Source organism: Mastomys coucha, unplaced genomic scaffold (genome assembly GCF_008632895.1).
Source record: "Mastomys coucha isolate ucsf_1 unplaced genomic scaffold, UCSF_Mcou_1 pScaffold21, whole genome shotgun sequence".
In the NCBI taxonomy this organism is placed as follows: domain Eukaryota; kingdom Metazoa; phylum Chordata; class Mammalia; order Rodentia; family Muridae; genus Mastomys; species Mastomys coucha.
In genome coordinates, this window is record NW_022196904.1 from 104,387,238 (window position 1) to 104,401,031 (window position 13,794).

The 13,794-nt window shown below is 42.2% G+C and overlaps 1 protein-coding gene across 20 annotated transcripts in view; it reads right to left on the reverse strand.

The window, feature by feature from the left end:
- Window positions 1–2,817: 2,817 nt before the first annotated feature.
- Window positions 2,818–13,794, reverse strand: part of Sox6 (SRY-box transcription factor 6) — a 618,663-nt gene continuing 607,686 nt past the window's right edge. For all 20 annotated transcript variants that reach the window (XM_031387977.1, XM_031387981.1, XM_031387985.1 and 17 more), the window contains one exon: window positions 2,818–9,176. In XM_031387977.1, the coding sequence (XP_031243837.1) occupies window positions 8,873–9,176 (304 nt within the window). In that variant the 3' untranslated portion in view covers window positions 2,818–8,872. The remainder of the gene's footprint in view (window positions 9,177–13,794) is intronic.

The window sequence follows — 13,794 nt, forward strand, 5'->3', positions numbered from 1 at the left end:
CCCTAAGAGGTAGAAGCTAAGGTCCCATTTGACAGAAGGGAATACTGAGTCAGCTGACAAAGTCAGACTCCTTGACTGCCAAGTCCATTCTTTAATGTCAGGCTTCCCTAGGATTTTCAAGACCTATGGGCAAATGGGGGTGGTGGCATGTGAACACAATCTTAGTACTTACAAGTTCAAGGCAAGTCTGGGCTACATAGTAAGTTTCAGGTCACTCTGAGCTACATGAAACCCTAGATAAAACAGAGAAAGCTTTCATAGTCTCTGGTAAGAAGTCTGGTGTAATTCTGATAGGCCTGCCTTTATATGTTGCTTGACCTTTTTCCCTTACTGCTTTTAAAATTCTTTCTTTGTTTAGTGCATTTGGTGTTTTGATTATTATGTGACAGGAGGAATTTCTTTTCTGGTCCAGTCTATTTGGAGTTCTGTAGGCTTCTTGTATGTTCATGGGCATCACTTTCTTTAGGTTATTTACTGGCCCTTTAAGTTGGGAGTCTTCACTCTCTTCTATATATATTATCCTTAGATTTGGTCTTCTCACCTGGGCAGATGTCATACAGACCCTAAGAGAATACAAATGCCAGCCCAGACTACTATACCCAGGAAAGCTCTCAATTACCATAAATGGAGAAACCAAGATATTCCATGACAAAACAAAATTTATACAATATCTTTCCACAAATCCAACCCTTACAAAGGATAATAGATGGAAAACATCAACATAAGGAGCAAAACTACACCCTAGAAGAAGCAAGAAAGTAACCTTTCAACAAACCCACACAAAATTCCATCTCTAACAACAAAAATGACAGGAATTAACAGTTACTTTTTCTTAATATCTCTTAATATGAAAATTAATATTACCAACTTATCCCAATCAATTCAAATTCAAAAGTATGAAGAATTGAAAATTTGTTGGCTATTATGTGGTGGTCTCTCTAATTCAGTAATTGGAGAAATAGGTCCAATATTGTACAATCTATATACACTTTCTGCTTGTTTGTACCTGACAGTGTCTTGACGGGTACCACATAACAGTCTTGAAACCATGCTTCTCCTATCTCAGCCTTTCTATTAGTAGAATTGTTTATTTAATGTTTTTATACTCTACTATGGTTTTCAGAACAGCTTACATATTTCAAAATTACTTATACAGCTAAAAGAAACATAATTAACTTGGGAGATGGCTTATAAGAGAAAAACAAAGAGTGAGACTGAATGCTTTGCTTGATGTTTGTAACTCTTGTATCAAGTTTGAAGAAGAGGACTTTATAAGTTACTCTTTCTCTGAGATGAATGCTTTTCCAAATTATCACAGCCAATGAACCAGATTCTTACCCTCACCTAATGTCTGTGCCACCCTCCAAGTAGAACCATTGTTCATTAAAACAGTTGGTGAATGACTTTATGGATAGATCATCTTAATACACACACCATTTCTTAAGTGAATGTAACCTATTTCCTGTGGGCTAAGAATGAAGACAATCACTCCAGTCAAATAGCTTTGACCATAGCAGGAAATCTGTATCCAAAAATTGTGCCTACAATTCACTCCTTGGCACAGCAGAACTGTCAACTCTTAGCTTAACTATGATGGAGGTAAAATCCTTTGGTGATGTGAGGGTCATTGAAGTACAGTCTTATTACAATGAACTCCAATGTCTAAAAAATGTTCTTATTTTGGGCTTGTACCACAGTAAGAGCCAAGATTTTAAACTCTACTGAAAACAAAACAAACAAACAAAAAGACTTTATTTATTTATGTTCATTTAAAAAAAACTAGTAGTAATGTATTATTTTAAAATATACAGTTAATATGTTTGGAGTTATTTAAAATTTATATTGAGAAAAACGTATGTATTTTCAGTATTGCTGCAGACAAGCATCTACATAAGACTGTTCAATTGATTGTTGTTTTATATCAAACAACTTTTATAATACTCATTTTTATTGTTAAAATATTTCATAAATTTTAAAGAATATGACAAAAAAGAAAACAAAAACAAAGAAAGCAACAAAAACCCATAAAAACAGAAAACAAAACAGCAAAAGCCTTTGGGTGCTGGAGGAGGCCTTGAGATGCATGGCTCTAGATTTAATCAGCTTGTGTCAACTTGCTTGGGATAAAGTTTCACAGGTTCCTGGCTTCTCTCTAAAGAGGACTTTTGTATAGGGAATATCAAGAAAAGAAGCCACTGGGTCTCTGGCCTTCATGCTCTCTGTTACTCTAGCCTGGTGTAGCTCTGATTGGACAAGTTTACTTTAAGGTTGGCCAACTCTGGCCCCTCAGACTCTGAGTCCCATTGAATTGTCTGTAAACACCCTAAAAGCCACTATTACTGGGAGCAGAAGTTCCCTCTAGGGGGCACTCAACAGCAGAAGGAGCTAGGAGCTTCCTGCAGGAGGCAGAGGCCAGGAGGCATGAGCTCAGCACTTGCATGGACAGTAAGCAGCTCTGCTTAGAGAGACTGGTGCCCAGGGCCTTCACATTTGTCCCAGCTCATTCATGCCCAAAAAGAAGCCAGGAGACAGGGAGAGACTTTCCCTCTCATCTCCTCTTGGAGAATGCATGCCTGCTCCTTCCTCCTATCAAAAGTCACAAGTGTTTCGTGTTGCGCCGGTGTGTGGGTCATGAGAAAAAGCAGGTGAAAGGCTGAGAAGCTGTCAGGCCAACCCCTTCCATCCCGCAGTGGGTTCAGGGAGACACCATGGAGGATGCTTGGAGCTTCCGAGCTCTGGCAGAAGGTGTCTATATGTTTGGGTCTTGTACTCTGTGGAGGAAGGGTTTGGGGGCACAGACTAAGCCAAACACAGAGGTCATAAAACAAAATTTATCTTTAATTGGTAAGTGTCAACAGCAGTACAAAAGATGGAGTGATGACAACTAGTTTAGGGTAGAGGACAGTCTTGAGGTAAATGAGCATAAATAGGCAGTTCCTATAGACACTCCCCCGCGGGCCTGAGCCCTCTCATGGCATATACATTATCACCCAAGGATGGCGTGTCTAACACATATCGGGAAAGCACCTTGTGCAAAGAGGGGGAAAGTAGCTAAGGTGCCAACATATTCCAGGATAGACAAAGACGGCACGCCTTTCTATCTCATCCTGTCCCTTAATTGTGAGGCAGAGCCGGAAAGCCCTGAACAAGTCCCACTGGAGGGTGTTCCATGCTGAGTTTGTCTCATGCCAATACTGTCCAACAAGATCCAAGAGGTCTGTGTATGTGACCAAGCTAGGGGCAGTGATCCACTCCTTTGCATTTGAAGAGATTCTGTTGTTTTTTTTTTTTTTTTTTCCAATTCTTTAAGTCCTTAGCAAACTTCTTTTTATCACTATCCAGAGGAGAGTGTGGGAAAGCTGTGATGGTAACCCTTCAGGTCATTTAAAAACTTTACACTGGACTGTACAAGATTTTTTTTTGATAAACTATTTACATTTTCAGACTTTCAAACATATTCAAAGCAGCAATAGACACTAGTTTTTTAATGCTTGTTTGTTTTTCTAATTGCCCAAAATAGTTACCAGCCATGGGCCAAGTAGGTACCTGTGGTATTCATAGAGTTTCAACAAAGAAAATCTGCACTTAAAATTTGCTGGAGGGTGTGCCGAATGTCCCTAGAGTTTCAAGGGTCACACCCACAGTGTTGCTATGGGAACCAATGCACAGTACCTTGACAACAGAGTTGTTGTTGTCCGGACAGCCCTACACAAGCTTTACACTTCAAAACAGCAGCCAGCATGTCAGTCCAGCATGTCAGTGAGTTGTGCTGATTAAATTAACATAGAATACAATCTCACAATATACATCACAAACAAATTACAATGTAGGCAAAGAAAAGAGTTACAGTAAGATAAGTTATGTAGTAACAGCTTAGAGGCTCGTATAAGGTAATTCAGAATTGTACATGGCAAATACAAGAATGAGCAAAAACATAGTGCTAAACATCCTAATGTGCTACAAGCTGGAGAAGGATACAATGAAGGCTGAGTTTTAAAAGGGGAGAGAGTAAATGCTCTCTGATGAAGAAAGACAATGGAGGACGAACACCAGCAGACCTGTGATGTATAGCAATGGCAATTAAATGTTTGCACATTCCCCAGACTCCAAGAGTGCTATCCATGGAAGCCCTGCTCTAGGCCTACAGTTCTGTGGAAATAAGACCAGCAAGAAATGTCACCTACTTGCCATCCACCAGCTTGTCAATAGAAGGGAATCTGATCTGCAGGAAGCCTTGCCTTTCCAGCCCTCCCTGAATCGCTCTGCCTCTGCCCTCGAGAGTGCCAGTTTATAGGTGTTTGGAAAGGTCAGGATGGGGACAAAAAAGAACTATGCTTGCAACATCCTGATTTTCAATCTACTTTTGCTGTGCAGACCTACGACCATGTGTGGCGTCAGAAAAACATGATTGGCAGGATGAATACCTGCTCACAATGAAGCCACATCACAAGTAGAGGGCCTAAAAAAAAAGGGCAGGGCAAGTGAGACTGGCCAGGTCATTGCTGTTGTTATACTTTGAGAATGAGCTCACTCACGTGTCAACCTGATCCTTAGAGGAAATGTGCACACCAGGCAAGAGCACAGCCAATGTGGTTACTGCTTTCTCAGTAAAGAGGAAGACCCGGCCATCATCTCAACTGATTCTTCTAGACGCAGATCTTTGCTGTTGTTAGCACTTGGTACAGGACTTCTATGGCTCAAAACTATGAATTAATGTGTGTTGCCTTTCCCTAAGGAACTGGTCAAGTCAGTTTATTGGACCTGAGTGACTGGAGAGCAACACCTTCTTCGGTGGCATCAGTGTGACCAGGCCATGTTTCTACTGAAGGAGGTGGCCATCCTTGACTGCTGAGCTTCTGGCTCAGGGGCTGTATATTAGAGATGCAGCCTGGTCCGACAGGAGCCTGGTGTCAGCCCTAGAGGGATCACACCTTTTTTTAGCACTCCCCTCGGCTCACACAGGGCAAATGTCCAGAGGCGGCCAGCATTTGACAAGTGGAATAGCACTGTGAGCCCACACCTGAATTTAGAAGCTGGCCTGGGAGAAGGAAGCTGGTGTTAGCCTTGGAGAAGGAATGCAGGCTGAGGACAGGCTAGCAGGTATCAAATAGCGCATGATGCAAACCTGAAAGGTTGAGAGAGTGTTTGCGAAAACAACATGGCCTGGAATTTGCCAGTGAGGAAGAGAAATTGCCAACTAGGCTTCTCATGTCCATGGATGAACCTTTTCTCTGTGTCCCTGTATTCCTCCCTCTCTGCCCTTCCTTCCTAATCCATAGAGCTATTCCCAGTTGACAAAGAAAGGCCTGATCCTGTGAGTTCCTTGATGGAGACAAACCTGGGCTCTGGTTTAAAGCTAGTGTAAAATGGGGAATGGAACATTGCCAGAAGGTGACTTCAGATTGCCCTTGGCTGGTGCTGTGGGGTTTATCCTAACCTTGCAGGCAGATCTTTACCTCTGAAATGCAACTCCTGCGTCTTGCCAATCTAGGGCCACAGAACTATCTGGACAGATGGGTCTGGATTCCCAAAGCAAGCCAACTTTCTTTTAGCTCTGCTGGAAACTCAGTGTGTGCAACTCCTCAGCTTTCTATTTAGAAATTGGTGGAGTCTGAGCTGGGGGACCAGTGGGTTCAGGACTGTATGAGAACCAGGTAGGGGTCCTGCTGTCTTGGCTTAGTGTGGATACTGCCTCACTGGAGCTGAGAACTCTCTGTCCACACTGAATGTGACGGGCCAGCTTTTAGTGTGGAGCAACACATATGAATAGAGAACAGAAAGAAGATACATAACTTATATGTCACTAGGAATTCATGAACCAAAAATAAATTCTATTTCTATGTTATATTTACACAATTAGAAAACTCTAAAAATGAGATGGTGAAGTCATAAAAACTTTGCTTAAGCCCCACTGATGTAAGTGATCTCTGTGATTGTCATTCTCCATTCCCATGGATATTTAGAGCCAAGTGTGGCTAATAAATAGAACAAACTGTGTATGCACAAAATTTAGATTTGAATACAGCATCACTGTCTGAGCCAATGACAGAGGCATTCATACCCAGTCATTCCCGGACAGCTTTTGTACTAGAGAACATGGCTAGAAGTTACTGGACCCCAGTGCTGAGGTGGAGCTGGAGCTGACAGAGTGTGCCGACACACATGTATTTTGCATAAATAAATGAAATAACAAGACGTAAAAATGACTCAGATCCGGCAACTGTGAGGCAAGCCCACACGAGTCGAAACAGGTGACTTTTGTTCATGTAGTTTCCATACCGGTTTCACATTAGTCAGTGATAAAAATACCATTTATATCCAGTGCTTGTAACACTTACGAAACAACATCTGTGAGTGTGTGGGATTTTTTTCTTTTTCTTTTCTTTTTCTTTTTCTTACTACAAGCAAAATCAAGTTTCAGTCCTAAAGAACAGTCCTTTGTTCTCTACTAGCCCAGAATATTATTTTGGCATGGTCATAAAAATAAACAAAATTAACTACTGTGCTAAATGTTTGCCTTTGTGCAAAATTAATTACATACAATACAATGCTATCCATACAACATTCTACCTATGCAGCACAGTTTTAAAAAAAAGAACAAACAAACAAAAACAAAACCAAACATACCAATGGAAGCAGAAGCCAAAGAGACATGGGGAAGCATGAGGAGAAACTGAGGAGGAGAGAGAAAGTCCAAGAAATCAGTAAGACATAATAAATACTCATTTTGTTTTTGAAAAGTGACCTCCTCCTCATATGAAATCAATGTACAAGAACAAAGTTCCAATCCCCAGTTAATATTAAGAAGAAAACATTCCTGGCAGTACCTTAAACAGCTTATGGAGAGCACTCACAGCTAATGACTCAGCTGGTCATCCCTTGGCTAGACCTATTTATTGCTATTAGGTATGGCCTGGAGCACTCTTTAAATAAATATGAAGCTTTACTACTTTTTCCCAAGTGACAAAATGGCTCAATTTTTGATGGAGCTGTTCTTTTCCTGATGCTTAGCTGCTAGGCTATACTGTTCACTGACACCTCCCACTGAAGGGCTCTGAGTAGGGCTCCCTATAAGCAACAGGCCTGGGTTCAGGATGGTCAGACTCACAACTTAGTAGGACTGCCCATAGTTAGGAGATGGTAGGGGGAGCCCTGATACCTCTCAGCCCTGCAGCATGTCTCTGTTTCCAGAGCTTGCCTTGAGTGGCGAGAGCCGATCAGCCGAGTTCATAAGCAGCCACGGAGAAACGAGGTCTTCAGAGGAGCTGGTGGGTGCCTCTCCCATCTGTCCCTAGGAGCTGGCAGCATACCCATACTTCCCTTCCCTGTGGTTTCCTTTCATCCTGGCATTCCTTTGAGTTGTCTAACAACCTGTAGAGTTTGCAAAGATCTCCATGGATGTGCCAGCTGGGACCAGTAAAGGTAACAACATGCCAGCTCCAATGTAGGCCCTGGGTGGCTTGTGGTCCTTGGGCTTCAGAGTGGCTGTGAGAAACTCCTTGACTGGCATTGACCACTGCTGACCCTCACTGCTGAATGGAACTCACGTTCTACTGTTTATTGAAAAAACTCAATGAGGGAGAAACTCTAGTTAAAGACCTAAGGTTACAGTGACTCCTAGGGGTATACATGTTTAAATGTAGGACACCTTGACGCAGATGCACAACCCTGCAGCCAGATAGACACTCGTCTTTAAAAACAACAATAAATGTATGTACTAGCATCACTTCAGAAATGTTTCCAGGGGCTCTGGGGACATGAGATTGCTATGTACATCTTTTGTATCCAGCAGGAAAGAGAGGTTAAAGGGCAAGGAGGGCAAAAAAAATATTAAATTAATGCCACCAATAATTTTTAAAATAAATAGTAAGTGGACCCTTGACATTCTGGAATGAATAAATTATTTAAGAGAACAATGTGTTAAGATTGAATGTCAGGGCAAAGGCAAGGTAAGAATGGATGTAGTGAGAGGCGGTCTCAGACGGGAGCCCACTGTGTGCTGTCTGATGTGGTGTCAGCCAGGGGAGCCCACCGAGTAGTGTCTGGTGTGGTGACTGCTCTGACCTATGTCATCCCACGCCACACACTGATGGCACATCAAGAGGCAGACACAACTGGGTCCATGCACTGTGGCAGCCTTCTCATTCCTTACAATATCTTGTCTCCAGATTCCTGAGTACTTCACCATTTTCTGGAAAAAAAAAAATGTGGTTTGCTATTTTATTTTAAGATGCCAAAGATTGTCTAAGACTTTGCAGTGTCTCCTGTAAGACTTTTAAAATAGTTAAGATTCAAAAGTTATGAAAAAAGTTTGGCACATTCAAAGTTGAATTCTACACATGGAAAAAAAATGGAATTCCGAGGCCTTTTGAACATGTTCTATATGCAGCCGCTCACGCCGTGGACTTGTCTGGTTTCACAATACGAAATCCTCAGTTGTTTTCTAAAGTAATTCAGAATAAAAACACATTCACAACCTGTAGCCAGCACAGCATACCTGAGTGAGAATGTTTAACCCCATCTAAAACAGTAACTTAAACCCTTTGTCAACATCCAAAAGAAAAATAGTAAGACAGAAATGTAAGACTCGTAAGACGGCGATGGGCGGAGATAGGTTTCCAAGTCCCGGTGTCTCATATTTAATACGTCTTCACCTAAATAAACAACAACAGTAATGGTAATGACAAAAACTCAAGTTTATGAAAAAACCAGGAAAACGTAATCTGTCTCACACGTTACGAAGCAATTAAGACCATTCTGCTGATGTATTGTGGAGCCACAAATGCATGCGGGCTCTTTAAGAACTTTGTTGTTGTTGTTGGGGAAAGGGAGCGAAATGTCAGAGTGTTTTAATTCAGCAAACAACAGCTCCTCAGTTGGCACTGACAGGCTCCGGGGCCTCGTTCTCACTGCTATAGTCTGATTTGGGATCATCTTCGTAGTCATCATAGGCTTCCATTTCATCCTCTCCATTAATCATGTCGTTCCCAGCCAGGCTTGTGCCGTCCATCTTCATACCATACGTGCTCTGGATGACAGGAAGGCTGGGCTCTGGGCTGGCAGAGGTGCTAGAGCAGTCAGATGTCATCTGAGGTGATGGTGTGGTTGTTGCCATAGTAATAGCACCAGGATACACAACACCTGTTCCTGTGGTGATGGGAATCTGAGGCTGTTGCCTGTATAGATCCAGAAACAAAATGAAAGAGAGAGGGAACCTCTATAAGTTCTCACATGAGACTGGGGACTTCCTAATCCACACTTGCCAGACCAGGCCCTCTGTAACATGTTAAGTGACCAGAAGTGACAAAAAAAAAAAAAAAAAAAAAAAAATTGTTCTTAGAAGAATCCCTGGACTGTTCTAAAGCTGTGGCCAGTGGTTAAATAATACAACGCAGCAATTTGCTGACAGTTTCACAACATAAAGGCAGAACTTCAACTTGGCAAATATCACAGAGCTCAGATCACACTTGGCATTGGGTTGGGCACAAATGCTGCAGTTAAGACCACAGAGATCCATCTGAGACCATTTTTAAAAAGAGACCAGAGAGCAGCTTTAAAAAAAAATACTTGAGAGGCATGGGCATGTTGTAATGGTACTCTTAAGTGGGTTGGTGTCATCTTCAACTTGGTTTGAGAACTATGGATGAAAGAGAAAAATGGGAAATGGCCTGGCAAGTCCCACATAGTCACTTTTGGCAAAGGATTCGTTCTGCCTCTATTCTAATGTGGACTTTCCAGGTTAGGGTCCTTCCAGAATGGATATCACTACTCCTGAGGCTAAGGATGAAGCTGGGGCTGGAGGACTCAGTAATAAAGAGCAGTGAGCTTTACACCCTAATAATAAGAGACACCAGGCATGCTGCTCCTGCCCCATCCAGCAGATGCCAAGGAGAGTCACACCAGCTCGCCTCTTTAGACTGTGTCCCCAGTTCAAACAAACCAGCAGATCTTGTGACAGGCAAGCTCTCCCGTGCAGCAAGAGCTGCCACTGTGTTTGTCCTTTCACTTAGCACACAAGAATCAAAGCTCTGCTCAACCCAGATATTGTGCCTGAGGTGTCATTTATCAAGTGGTCCTCAATGGTTATGGGCAGCAAACTATAGTCAAGATTCACCTCAAGCATTGCTGTAGTAACTCTTCCTGAGACTTGATATTCATGTTTGTAAAAGTGGGTCAGGTGTGTTCTGGAAGGTTCTTCTGCCTTGCTGTAACCAAGGCTTCTAGTCAGTCGTCATTTGAACAATTCTTATTAGGCTTCTATATCAATTAGACTTTCTATCCACCTTACTCTCACAGAAAGGCACGCGTGTGTTTGAAGCAGCCTTGTTGCTAGCCTGTCAGGTTGGGGACACTTCAGCATAGGTGTCATTTCCACACAGAGGCATCCAGCCTTATTTATAGATGGAGAAAGACCAGGATGCCTAGAGATGTGTGCTCACACTGCCTTTAATGACCTTCAGTCACCAGAGGGATATTCCCGATTCTTAACCCTTTACTATAACATAACACAAATGTTTGTATGATTATAACATGTACACACATGCAAACACACATACACTCACACATACATACACATACATACACATACACTCACACACACACACACACACACACACATACACACACACTCACACACACAAACACATATCTTTGTTCAACAAGCATGACCACAGATCTTGAGGTCTTATTACCCCTGAGATGATATAAAGCCAAGGACTCAGCAGCACCTGGCCAGCTAGGACAGACATAGAAAGCAACTGATAGGACAAGCTACATCTATTTGTAGATACATCACATGAAATCCTGCTCCTTCTCAAATTCTAAAAATATGTGTTTCAAATTTTTTGAAAATAAATTAGCACAAATTTAATTTTATGCTAGCCTGTACAGTATAGGAGGTACTATATTGCATTTATAATTGACTATGGATAATTATAACATATACTTTATGTATACATATTTATATATAATATAGTATTATTGCCTTAATTACAAGTGTAAAGAGAACACTCTTCTGCAATATTGACCCATTTTACAGATTTCATAAGGTGACAACTATTCTAAACTTTGCAGACCAACACAAACTATCAGACATTTTCTTTAAATACAGAAAATATGTGCTTTTTCACAAAAACAGATGGTTGCTTTTTGAAATGTTTTAAGCAAAACATCAGTATGTCATTTATTTTTATGTCTTAAAGAAATGTAAATTGTGCCCAAAGCCTAGCCCTCTCCTGACTTAACTTTTGCCCATCACTGGGATCCTTCTGAGGCTCATTCTGTGCTCCTCTCCAGTCCTCTGCCCTACCCACCCCTTCCTCAACATTGCTTTACTAGTGGGTTAGCAGCTCCTGCCCTGCTCAGTCCAGGCACTAAGATGAACGTAAGTGGAGAAACTGCACTACCCTGCTTCTGCTCTCTACGTCTAAAACATGAGCCGTGCGCCAGCCTCTGGTGCTGTCCAGGCAGTAGGTGGTACATTCCCCTGTGCACCCCTTTTCCTCTCCTGCTTTCAATGCTCATCAAACAGCTGACTTCTCACTTTAAGCTGACAACGTGGTTTTTTCATATAATGGGGGAACTAGACACAGTAGATGAGACTTTCTGGAAGTTCTCACCATTGAACTGACTTGCTCACGGCTCTGAGACCTATTTTTCCCTCCAGCTATGGTCTCTTCCCATCCACACCATCATGTCTACTCTCCCCTCCTCTCCAGGGGCTGCTCCACTTCTCTGATGTTCTAAAACAAAACTCAGGAGGCACTCTCTTCATTTCTTCCACTCAGTTCTTCCTTAGACCCATTTTGATTACTCCCAATTCTGTGCTGAAACAACTCAGGAGAAGATCACCAACAATCTCCAAACTATTAAATCCAAAGTCAGCTTGATCCTCATCCAGTTCTGTGGCTTTAAACAATATCTGTGTGCTGACCACTCCAACATTTGAATCTCTCGCAAGTACCTCCCTCCTGAACTAACTCCTCTCTCTCTCCTCTCTCTCTCTCTCTCTCTCTCTCTCTCTCTCTCTCTCTCTCTCTCTCTCTCTCTCTCTCTCTCTCTCTTTCTGTGTCTCCCTCTCTGTCTCTGTCTCTGTCTCTCTCTTGTTCTCTCTCTGTCTCTCTGTCTCTCTCTCTCTCTCTCACACACACACACATACATACACACACACACTTGGGTGTTCTTTTATGTGGATGCTAAGGACTATCTCAGTCTTACAGGTGTAAAACCAAACTCCTGCTCATTCTCTAGATTTCCAGCCTTCATGTGGCCATTCTGATCTTGACAAGAACTTCCAACCTTTGCAGTTGCTTAAGCCAATCCTTAGTAATAGTTCTTTCAATTACAGTTAATCCATTAGCAAACCATGTTGGTTCTCCATTGGGAAAATATCTAGCATCTATCTACTTTTTGGCACCTCTATGCCTACACACCTGGTCCAACCACCTTCAGTTCAAATATGATTTATCCTAGGAGCCTAGCCTCTTTGCAACAGGCTGTTCCTCCTCAGACAAGTTCCAACACAGTGATTAGAGTGATCCTCTCAAAACCCCAGGCCAAAGCTCAGCATCTTTTGTTTTGCTTTGTTTTTGATTCTTCAAAGCCCTTTCTCTTTGCCCAGAGTAAAACTACACTTCACAATGGCCTATAAGGTCTCTCACAGTTTGGCTCTCTATCATCTCTCTGATGTCTGTTCTTTCTACCTATTCCCTCTTTGCTCCTGCCATTCTGGCCTCTTGTCTTCATGAATAAGCTAGGCATAGCTATGCCTGGGAACCTTAGGGCTTGGTATCTTCTCTGCCGTGTATAGGCAGAGCTTGCTTCCTTACCAACTTGGGTAAAATGTCCTGAGGCTCCTCTAAGCACTGGAACAACCTCTGCAACACTCTGCTGCTTTCCCATCCTTATTTTACTTTTCTCTGAAGGCACCTGTAGCTATTTTATATACTTACTTATTCATTGATTGATTGTCTGACTCCTTCCACCACTAGAATTTAAGCTTCATAAGGATAGGATTCCCCACTAACATACCTCCAGAGTCCAGACAAGGCCTGAGCACAGGGTACACTCTGTAAATCCCTGCTTAATACATCATATAACTGGATATGGGAACAAACTGGTAAATGGGAAGGAAAATCAATGAAAAACCATAAGGGACATTTCAGTCAAGAAGAGATATGAGACTAGAAATCTGGAAGGACAATGACAAAGAAAAGATAAGGACTTGACAATATTTAAAGGCTAAATGACTGTCCTCATAAACAGGTGACCAGAGCAGATGAGAAGGACTAACCTACAAGTCAGCAGGCAAGTTTCCAAGCAGTGAGAGAGGAAGAACCTTCTGGTATTGGAGAGTTTTCCCAAAGAAAGTGGCTCCACGGGAGGCAGCATGCCAACCCTCCAAGAGCCTGTGTGGATGTGCTAAGGATTACAAGGCAGGATGGTGATGTGAAATACAGAAGGCCTAAGACCCTTCCGTGGATATACCAGATTCTTGTGGCCATGAAATCTAAAGCTATATCCTCTTCTGCTTCTGTCATCTTGTTAGTTAGTCTTAGAGACTTAAAACAAACAAACAAACAAACAATTACTTGAACATAACCAGTCTGAACTGAAGAATGTTGGCTTTTGTTGTTCCTCCATCTAGCCTACCTTACACTTTCTCCATGGCCGCCTCCGTATTATTGAGCATCTAACATTTCCTACCGCATATACACCCCTCCTTTATTCTTAGTTAGGAATCCACTCTTAACTAGCCAGACCTTCTCAAACCTCAAGGCCCTCCCTCCAGGATGC